This window comes from Malus sylvestris, chromosome 8, assembly GCF_916048215.2.
Source record: "Malus sylvestris chromosome 8, drMalSylv7.2, whole genome shotgun sequence".
Taxonomy (NCBI): domain Eukaryota; kingdom Viridiplantae; phylum Streptophyta; class Magnoliopsida; order Rosales; family Rosaceae; genus Malus; species Malus sylvestris.
This window is the reverse complement of record NC_062267.1, coordinates 28,707,367-28,718,170: the sequence shown is the minus strand read 5'-3', so window position 1 is coordinate 28,718,170 and position 10,804 is coordinate 28,707,367. Positions and strand designations below refer to the sequence as shown.

General features: G+C 37.5%; 1 protein-coding gene across 1 annotated transcript; it reads left to right on the top strand.

Moving 5' to 3' along the window:
* Positions 1-891: 891 nt before the first annotated feature.
* Positions 892-9,951, top strand: LOC126631685 (uncharacterized). The gene is made up of 21 exons (XM_050301814.1): positions 892-1,408; positions 1,534-1,666; positions 2,799-2,935; positions 3,043-3,088; positions 4,044-4,256; positions 5,043-5,546; positions 5,630-5,764; positions 5,865-6,080; positions 6,154-6,243; positions 6,332-6,576; positions 6,683-6,771; positions 6,966-7,006; positions 7,239-7,269; positions 7,357-7,479; positions 7,563-7,780; positions 7,878-7,973; positions 8,079-8,191; positions 8,406-8,541; positions 8,645-8,749; positions 9,022-9,427; positions 9,538-9,951. The coding sequence occupies exons 1-20, from the start codon at positions 1,134-1,136 to the stop codon at positions 9,220-9,222; spliced, it is 3,147 nt and encodes a 1,048-aa protein (XP_050157771.1). The 5' UTR covers positions 892-1,133; the 3' UTR covers positions 9,223-9,427; positions 9,538-9,951.
* The last annotated feature ends 853 nt before the right edge of the window (positions 9,952-10,804 follow it).

The following is a 10,804-nucleotide window of genomic DNA, read 5'->3' as shown; positions in this document are numbered from 1 at the left end:
CCGGCCTATGGCCTGGCTTGGGCTAGGTACTAGCCTAAAGGGCTGGGGTGGAGCAAATTGAAATGAAGCCGGTCCATTTTTTGGCCTAGGTGCCAGCCAAAGAGCAGCGGTGGAACTGCTCTAAGGGACTAGTGCAAATGCATAGGGCCCTTCAGGAGAGCGCACAAATGAAAAATCAATTTCAAATGATCCACCAGAGCTACATATTGATTTATATAATCCATGCTTCTGATCGTAATTAAAAAAATTTGTGAATCGACCAAAAATTATTTTGAGGCAAAAATCATTTTGCCTCTTACCATCAAGTTGGTTTAAAAATCTATTAAAACGGTTCATGTAGCATAAATATAACTTTGTTTTTTATGTACCTGGGGCAACAAGTCATACTTTATATTTTGCAATCTCGTCTTTTTTACTGTTGTTTTTGTGCCACATGTCCCAAAGAAAAATTCTCAGATTCTTAATTTTCTTATTTTGAGAATATTTTGAATTCAGACACTGACTATTATTAATTTTTCAATCAATTGTACTTATTAGGCACACATTTGAGGAACAATGGATCTTAGTAGTGGCAAATTTAGGTTTTGAATTTAAAGGGTCTCAATGTTAAATGTCTAAATTTTTCAAAGAAATAGAGCATGAAGTGTGCCAAAACAATTTCAATTTCTTTCTTGAGGCATTTCGTTGAACATTTGATGCGTTTGTTGTCGTTAACCGAATCATGTTACGCATATATCAATATATATTAACATATGCCGAAACAATTTAATAAGTGTTATTGAGAGTCTGTCAAGTATTCTCAACATAACTTGATGAGCGAGGAAAAACAGACATTACATCAAAAATACCAACATTAGAAGGCCGCTCTTAATTTTAAGTGACCTGGGAAACGCTACTTGTCTGTCCAGCGTGTCCCCACAGCGTATAAAATGCCTTCACTCCAAAGCAAAGCGGCGGCGGCGGCAGCAGAGAGTCCCTCCCCACAAAACCTTAAGAAAAAAAACCCTCGCACTACAACAAAAAGCAACGCCTCCATTTCCCCCTCTCTGGAAACTTGCCCCAACCGAAAGCACGAACGATACCAGAAACCCTAGATATACAGACAGAGCGAGAGAGAGACTAGAGCAAACGACATGTCGCAGTCACTGGAGCTCTTGCTGATACAATTCCTGATGCCGGACAACGACGCCCGGCGGCAGGCGGAGGACCAGATAAAGCGCTTGGCCAAGGACCCTCAGGTGGTTCCCGCGCTCGTACAGCACCTCCGCACCGCCAAGACGCCGAACGTGAGGCAATTAGCGGCAGTGCTTCTGAGGAAGAAGATCACCGGACACTGGGCCAAGCTCTCACCTCAAATTAAACACCTCGTTAAGCAGTCCCTCATTGAGAGCATCACAATGGAGCACAGGTCTGAATTTATCTCAATTGGATTGTTTTTTATTTTGGGTGATGCTTAATTGCTTGAGCTCCTGTGTGATTTATTTGCTTTGTATTTGAATTGGTTTGCTTATTGATTTCGTGGTGTTTATGCAGTCCGCCGGTGAGGCGAGCCAGTGCCAATGTGGTTAGTGTTGTCGCAAAATATGCAGTCCCGGCTGGAGAATGGCCGGATTTGTTGCCCTTTCTGTTTCAATGTAGTCAGAGTGCACAGGAGGAACATAGAGAGGTAATTTCCGTTGTGTTCTGAAAGAAGCTCTTTTATTTTTCCTTGTTGCGCTCGCTATATCGTTCCCCATGTTAACTGCTTTGCCCTCTATATAATTTTAATCCTGAAAGTTCGTGAATACTTGTGACATTACTCACAAGAGGAGGTGTAATGTTTGTTAAGCCAAAACCTTTGGTGCATTATTTGCAAAATTGAATACTTGTGACTTTACATGGTTGGGTTTTTTGGCTGTGTTATGGGTAATATGGGCGGAAAGAAGTAGCAGAGAGGAGTTATGGGAGAAAATTTGTTTATTGTCTTGGGGATTTTAAAGATCTTTTTTTTTCTAATTTATGGCACGGAATTTTGGGTGGTCAAGCATCAACACGGGCAAAAAATGAGTGTAACGGAGATGAGAATATTTCGGTAGATGTGTGGACACGCAGGAAAGGACAAGATTAAGAACGAGGATATCTGAGGTAAAGTAGGACTAGATATAATTGAAGATGAGATGAGAGAAAATCGGTTAAGGTGATTTGGACATGTGAACCGAAGACATGCTCCAGTTAGAAGATGTGATTATGAGACAGAGGCTCAGCTGCTGAGGGCAAAAGGGGTAAAGGAGGACCTAGGAAGACTTAGAAAGAGACTCTAAGAAAAGACATGGTCTTCTTGGAGCTAACAGAAGACTTGGCGCAAAACCGAGCGCAATGGTGTTCTAGGATTCATACAGCCAACCCCACTTAGTGGGATAAGGCTTATGGAGTTTTCGTAGCTGGTTTTTAGGCGGATTTCTTTTGTTGTTTCACTGATTTTTTTTTTTTTTTTTTGGACTTTGTTTTTACTTTGTGGACATCTTGTCCACTTTTGTAATTTCATCGTCATTTGCATTGAAATTTCATTTCTTTCTCAAAAGTAAAAAAATTAAAAGTGGCAAAAGGATTTTCTAGGAAAAATTCTTGAAGCATGTTCAACCAAACTCTTTTGTGGGGGAGACTGTATTCTACAAAATATTGTTTACTGGAGACAAAAAAATTTTGGAATTGGGCATTCCACATCATTCAATAGTTAATGCACACTCTTGTTCATGCTGTTATGTAGTTCATATTCAATATACTGATTTATACGGTTGGTTTTGCTTTGTTGGAATAAGGTGGCGTTGATATTGTTCAGCTCTTTGACTGAAACAATAGGGAATACGTTTCGGCCACATTTCGCAGATTTGCAAGCTCTTCTTCTGAAATGCCTGCAGGATGAAACAAGCAACCGCGTCAGAGTTGCTGCGCTCAAGTAATGCTTAGTATTTATCTATTCATAGTTTTGATATTTTATGCTTCTTTTGCTAACAAGTGATTAGCTTGTATATTCTTAATTGAATCTTTTAATTATTATGCCAGGGCCGTAGGGTCTTTTCTGGAATTCACTCATGATGGGGTTGAAGTGGTGAGTTTGTATTAATATCATAAATAAAAGTAAAGTATCATGAATAAATTCTTTTATTAGCAATATGTTCTTCAGTATTGATTATCTGTTTCTGTTTTATCCTTAATACTTGGGTAAGTTGGATAACCTAAAATGATGTTGAAGATGTAAATTTCCCGTAAATTACTATGTGTTTACTATTCAGAATGATAGCACAATGCATTCTATTTAAAGAATGAAAGAAAAAGAAATTCAAGCACAAAGACCACTCAACAGATAAGGCTTTTGAAATATAAAGTAAAGCAACTATTGCATTATTTATAAGGTTCCATCACTGTAACAACAAGAGTTTCTATTTCTTGGTTGAGAAAAATAAACAAATAAATTCAGTCTTCTCTTGGTATGATGGAACATGCTCTTGATTGGTTTTGGTGAGAAAAATTTTGGTTTAGCGCATGTATTAATTTCTCTTACATTACACTCTACTGTTATGTATTTGACAGACACATCAGACCTATGGTTATTTTTCCTTTGATGTATTTTTTTTTTCTTCTAGTGGATATGTTCATATATATTCATTGGCTGTTACATCTTTAAGCATACGTAATGCTTCAATTTCATGGGATCTGATCATGGCTTGCTATGCGCTCTATGGTCGATGAAAAATAGCATTTCAGAATAAAATTTTCACAAGAGAAAATTACTCTCTCATCAAAACCACAGGTGATATTCAATTGTAAATTGGATTAATTTGAACACCAAGCAGTGACCATGCTAATCAAAGTTCTGAAATATACCAACATAATATCCCAAGTCTAATTGACCGAACATGACAATTTTATTCCAAGTAATCTTATGTCAAGCATGCCAAACAGGCATTTCGTTTTTAGTGTTATTTTGCATTTCTCCCAAATTTCTTACATTGTAACTAATTAGTTTATTTTTGTTGGCATTTATCTTATTCATACCGATCCAGGTGAAGTTTCGGGAATTTATACCTAGCATCTTAAAAGTATCAAGACAATGCCTTGCAGCTGGCGAGGAGGATGTTGCTATTATTGCTTTTGAAATTTTTGATGAGTTGATTGAATCTCCCGCACCTCTTCTTGGTGAATCTGTTAAATCCATTGTGCAATTCTCTCTTGAAGTTTGTTCAACTCAAAGTTTAGAATCTAATACACGTCATCAGGTTAGTATAAGGGGTCAAAAGTTTCCTCACCTTTTCTCTATGAGCTCCCAGTCTTTGGTTGGGCTGATAAGTTTGGGACTGGACCTAACAGTTCTTATTTGAGACCCAATTTTTTTGCCACTTTCCTTTATATTTTGACCTTCAAGATATGAAAAAGAAATACTGAGACAACTGAAAACCATAGTAGCTCCCACCCGCTTGCTATTTCTCTTTCTCTCCTCTCTTTCCCCTCTCTCTGCAAACCGCGCAACTCTGCCCCTCACATATGATGCTAACTAGCTCTTGCAGATCCGGTTTACTGGATTTTGTGCTCTCTCTGTTGCTTGGGGTGCATAGTCCCGTCAGCTCTATCAGTTGTATGTGGGGATCTGTAGTGTTGTATTGTGAATTTGGGTTCTTGCAGCCAAGGGTTTTGACCCACGATCTGGGGGCCGGACTGATCGGATTTGATAGTTACATACAGAGAGGGTAGGAGAGAAGAGGGAAATGAAGAGAGAGAGAGAGAGAGGGAGGCAATTTTCTGGCAGCAGAGCTGTTACAGACACCGACGGAAGGTGGAGCTGCTGTAGCTTTTGTGCTTCTCAGTTTTTCTTTTTTAAATTTTAAACGAGTGAAAAATGGAAAGGTGAAGTGGCAAAAAAAAAAAAAAAAAACATAGTTGGGTCCATCGGTAAACTGTTGGGTCCCAATAAACTTGCCTGTAATTTTAACTTGTCTGCTTTGTAATAAACAAGGGCTCTCTGTCTGTGAATACTCCTCATCTTTGTTTTTGTTGTTGCTTCTCAGGCAATTCAGATAGTTTCATGGCTAGCAAAGTATAAATCCAATTCCCTCAAAAAGCATAAGCTGGTCATCCCTATTCTGCAAGTTATGTGCCCATTGCTTGCAGAATCAAATGATGAAGATAAGGATGATGATCTTGCTCCAGATCGAGCTGCTGCAGAAGTTATTGATACTATGGCTTTGAACATACCAAAGCATGTTTTCCACCCTGTCTTTGAATTTTCTTCTTTAAGCAGTAAAAATGCAAATCCAAAATATCGGGAAGCGTCTGTTACCGCTTTAGGTGTCATTTCAGAGGGTTGTTTGGAGATGATAAAAGATAAGTTGGATCCAGTTCTTCATATTGTCTTAGGCGCTCTGAGAGATCCTGAGGAAATGGTTAGGGGGGCTGCATCATTTGCATTGGGTCAGTTTGCAGAGCATTTGCAGCCGGAAATTGTTTCCCACTATCAAAGTGTACTTCCCTGCATTTTGATTGCCCTTGAGGATGCATCTGACGAAGTGAAGGTATGTTTGGTAGAAGGAAATTAGAAGATTGGTATAGTTTATTCATATGTATTTGATATGACTAAAACAATCTTTATGTGCAGGAGAAGTCATATTATGCTTTGGCAGCATTTTGTGACAACATGGGTGAGGAAATTCTTCCATTCCTTGATCCGTTGATGGGAAAACTACTGGGGGCCCTCCATAATAGCCCTCGTAATTTGCAGGAGACATGCATGGTATGGTGGTCTTCTTTGACCTAAAGATTTAAAGTAAATTATATATATATATTCAGTGAATGGTTCGGTTTTAAATTTAATGATTTGCATCATATTGCAGTCTGCGATTGGTTCGGTTGCATCTGCGGCAGAACAGGCATTCATTCCGTATGCTGAAAGGGTTTTGGAGTTGATGAAAAGTTTCTTGGTGCTTAGTAATGATGAGGATCTTCGTTCACGAGCAAGAGCTACTGAATTAGTTGGAATTGTTGCAATGTGTGTGGGGAGAACTAGGATGGAACCAATTTTACCCCCTTATATAGAAGCTGCAATTTCTGTAATTACATTTCCTCTTTCCTTTGATCATTTTGTCTCAATGATGTTAATTAACATGTCTAGTGTTATCACAGGGTTTTGGATTGGATTTCAGTGAACTTCGGGAGTATATTCATGGATTCTTTAGCAATGTGGCAGAAATTTTGGATGACAGCTTTATACAGGTATGGAAGGCTTTAGTTGGGTTACGCTTAATGTAATTGTTCACTTGTTGCCCGTTTTTCATGAGTTTTTCCCCTCTTTTGAAAACAGTATCTTCCTCATGTTGTACCCCTGGCGTTTTCTTCCTGCAATCTTGATGATGGAGCTGCAGTGGACATCGATGAGTCTGATGATGAAAATATTAATGGATTTGGTGGAGTTTCATCTGATGATGAAGCTCATGATGAGCCAAGAGTACGAAATATCAGCGTAAGAACAGGAGTTTTAGATGAAAAGGCAGCTGCAACTCAAGCTCTTGGCTTATTTGCACTACATACGAAGGCCTCATATGCACCGTATCCAACATCTAATTTTATTTGATTTTTAGGTTATATTCTAAGTTTATGGATATGCAATGTTAATCAATAAGATATTATTTTGGGATCTTTGACTTCTTTTAAGCTATTTGGAGGAATCATTTAAGATCCTAGTACGACACTCAGGGTATTTTCATGAAGATGTTCGGCTTCAGGCAATCATTTCTCTGAAACGTGAGTTCAAACTTATTGTCTGTATCTGCATGCTGTCTGTCAAAGTATACTTATTTTGAATTATATTGGAAATTTGGATGAGTTGGTGCTACAGGGATAATTTTTATTGAGTATAGTCTTGCTTTTCTGTAGATTTTATGATATTTAATATCACTTGTCCATTAACAACTATGTTTGGTTGATTTCAAATACAGATATTTTAACAGCAGCACAGGCAGTTTACCAGAATCATAATGTTAGTGGCCGTCATCTCTCTCTCTCTCTCTCTCCACATGCAAGTGTGCAGTGCATGTCATGATCCCTGTTATTTGGTTTTGCAAACTTGTTTGTCGCCTATTCATCTGTGTACTCTAATGTGCTTCTTGGAGCCTCCTCTTTGGTGCCACTTTGTTTATAGTTGAGATTATATTTGGAGTTAGTTGGTATCAAAATATGGTACTAAGTTTACTTGTGTTCTTGTTTTGCAGGAAGGACAAGCAAGGGCTAAGGAAATTCTGGGTAAGATTGACCTGAAAAACGGAAGATATATGTACCTGTTCGCATCCTGGTTTTCTGTTAACATTAAAATCAAACTCTTCACTGCAGATACTGTGATGAACACTTATATCAAGACTATGACTGAAGATGATGACAAGGAAGTTGTTGCTCAAGCTTGTATGAGCCTTGCTGATATCATCAAAGATTATGGATATATGGCTGTTGAGCCTTGTAAGTATAATTTATAGTTGGGTGTTGTCCTCTTTGTTGAAGCAATTTCTAAAGGCTGATAAAATGCTGTCATCCGATATCAGATGTACCACGGGTTGTTGATGCTACTTTGGTACTGCTTCGGGAGGAATCAGCTTGTCAGCAGACAGAATCTGATGATGAAATTGATGATGATGATGTTGTACATGATGAAGAACTTATGGATGCAGTTTCTGACCTTCTTCCTGCTTTTGCAAAGTCAATGGGTCCTCATTTTGCACCTATTTTTGCTACGCTATTTGAACCTTTAATGAAATTTGCGGTGGGTTGCATAAACATTATATCAAATTTAGTTGCAATACCTTGCTAGCGATTTCCTACGGTAGGTATTTTGCTAATTTAACTATTGTTGTATTCAGAGAGCATCGCGGCCACTGCAAGATCGGACAATGGTTGTTGCCTGCCTTGCTGAAGTTGCTCAAGACATGGGTGCTCCAATTGCTGGATATGTCGATGTAATTTTATCAAAATTTTTATACATTATTCTTTTATAAATTAAGGATGTACATTAAGTTCGAGAATACATTAAGCTAGTTTCTGAAATTTGTGTCTGATTTCAGAGGGTGATGCCCTTGGTAATCAAAGAACTAGCATCCTCAGACGCAACCAATAGAAGGAATGCTGCATTTTGTGTTGGAGAGCTGTGCAAAAATGGGGGTGAGGGGACGTTGAAGTATCCTTTTTTTTATGTTAAGACTTTTTAATGTCTTTTCCCTGTTCCTGATTTTTTCTTTGGAATTTTTGTGATCCTCTGATTCGTGTTCTGAGTTCAGGTATTACAGGATTTGTGATGAATCATCTTTAAAATTATGTTGTTTGTAGAAGTTAGTTTGGCATTGAAACCTAGAATGTGCCTTCCACTAGCTTGTTCTTTAATCAATTCCCAGATACTATGGTGATATATTGCGTGGACTTTACCCACTATTTGGGGAATCTGAGCCAGATGATGCTGTCAGGGATAACGCAGCTGGTGCAGTGGCAAGAATGATAATGGTGCATCCTGAATCTATCCCATTGAATCAGGTAAGTGTCCTGCTGACATTTTCTGCTTTAGTATTATCAGTTTTCCATCATTTTGGTTTCGTTTTGGTGAGCTTAAGTATATATCTCCTTGTTAAATTTGCAGGTACTTCCTGTTTTCTTGAAGGTTCTTCCACTAAAAGAAGATCGTGAAGAGTCCATGACGGTGTATAGTTGCGTCTCTACTCTTGTTTTATCATCTAATGCCCAGGTTAGTTCACAGCTCCATGATTTCAGTCTGAAACTTGTGTAGATTAAAATGATAAGATACATATCATTTATACACACACACACACATTTATAATATGTGTGTACGTATATCATACAAACTATGTGGGATCCCTCTATGGAAGCTCCCTGTGTATCGGGTAATCCTAGAAGGTGAACTTACTTGGTCTTTTCTGTTTTACTTGTTTTCTTATCCTTTTTCTTTATGGAGTTGACCATAAGTTTTCTTACCCACTCATTCTATTTTCCAAGCAGATCCTTTCTCTAGTCCCAGATCTGGTTAATGTATTTGCTCAAGTTGTGGCATCACCAGTTGAAACTCCTGAAGTAAAAGCACAAATCGGAAGAGCTTTTGCTCACCTGATTTCACTCTATGGCCAACAAATGCAGCCCCTTTTGAGTAACCTCTCCCCTGCTTATGCAAATGCCCTAGCTGCATTTGTCCCGAAAAGCTGATTCGGGGTGAGCCAGTGACTTGCCTTCTCGTTGCATTTGCTCCAGGACGCTGTTCGATTGAGCCTGTGGATTGTGATTCCTCACCAATAGTTTCTACCCGCCTTTTTTGCTGAGATTCTTTTCCAATTCAAAGACGGTGGTGTGTTGTTCCCAGGTTTTATAGAGGGGTTGGCTGAAGTCTTGGAGGAGGACATCGTTCTATAAGGTAATGCCTGCGACCTAGGGTGAGAAAAGTAGCAAATGCCCTATGAGGCTTTGAAGCCTAATTTGCAAATTGCATTAACCTTCTGTACGTGTTTTTGTTCATTCTTACAGGTGATCCTCCTCCTATTACCACCTCCATTTTTCAAGGCTGGTGATACTGCTTTTTCTTCTTCTTCCTTATTTTCCTGTGGTATCTTTTTCCCCCCGAATCTTCTTTCCATTCTCCGGCCTGCTTGGAGCGTTCGTGTGCATTCTTTGATACTTTTATGTGCGTGATTTTATTATTTGTTTGAGTATCATGGTTGTCCGCTGTCGGGTTTCCATAGGTTTGAAAATTTCGCCTTTCCCCTCACAGAATTAGTGAAGATGATGCATACCCATAGTATATCGTCATGTGTAACGCAGCGTTGTCTATACGTTATTGCTTGCAGAATCAAATTGCCAACGGTAAAATTGGCGCTTTCGATTTTCAGCAGTTATAGTAACAAGGTTACTTTTGTGTTATTTAAGAAATGTGTTTTGATACGTACTAATTTTCAGTTGGGACTTGAGTATGGTTAATTTATGTTTTGGGGCATTTTGATATAGATGCCTCAAATTTGAATTTTTTTAATCAAACATCTATAACTTTTAAACTTTTGATCAAACATTCTTCTACTAATTTTTAATTAAAAATTATGATTTTTATTGTATTTAATTAACTAACTAGTTCAGAAAATAATATCACAAATGTTCTAAAATCATCACAAACTTCCTATCTTATCTTATCATACTTCGTTCAAATTAATTTTTCTTATTCAAATAATTTGTTTTAAATTCTAAAAACACATAAACATCCTATTAACATACAATTATGAAATATAAAATGCACATATATGAAATATAACGTACCAAACAGATATATTAAATATAACGTACCACGTTTTTGGTACGTTATATAAATTTAATCTGGGTATGTATTAGTATTTTGGTATGTTATAAAATCTTGCTTTTGGTACGTTATGCAATTCTTTATTTAGTATGTACCAAGTTATTAGTACGTTGTATTATCCATATTTTGGTACGTACAAAACTTATGGTACGTTATGTGTAAGTTGTGTAACCCAAAAAAAAAATAACTTTTCACATTAAAACATTGCGTCAACTCTTAATAATTAATTATTGGAATAAGGACTAATTTTAAATAAAAATAAAAATGTGAAAACTCTTAGTTCACGTTTCTACTATAAGTAGTTGTTAAAAAATTCAAATTTATTTTCAGTTGCATGAAATTAGGCAGTCTAGTCTACATCTCAATTTTAATTATAAACGAACTCTTGTTTTTTTATAATCTATATAAAATGTTGAGTTGGAAATTGGAAAAACTATATTTCATCCA

Excerpts from the sequence above, each read along its gene's own strand:
- LOC126631685 (XM_050301814.1), top strand. The coding sequence starts at position 1,134 with ATGTCGCAGTCACTGGAGCTCTTGCTGATACAATTCCTGATGCCGGAC. Across the intron at positions 5,547-5,629 it reads ATGCATCTGACGAAGTGAAG|GAGAAGTCATATTATGCTTT; the intron begins GTATGTTTGGTA and ends CTTTATGTGCAG. Across the intron at positions 8,192-8,405 it reads GGGGGTGAGGGGACGTTGAA|ATACTATGGTGATATATTGC; the intron begins GTATCCTTTTTT and ends ATCAATTCCCAG.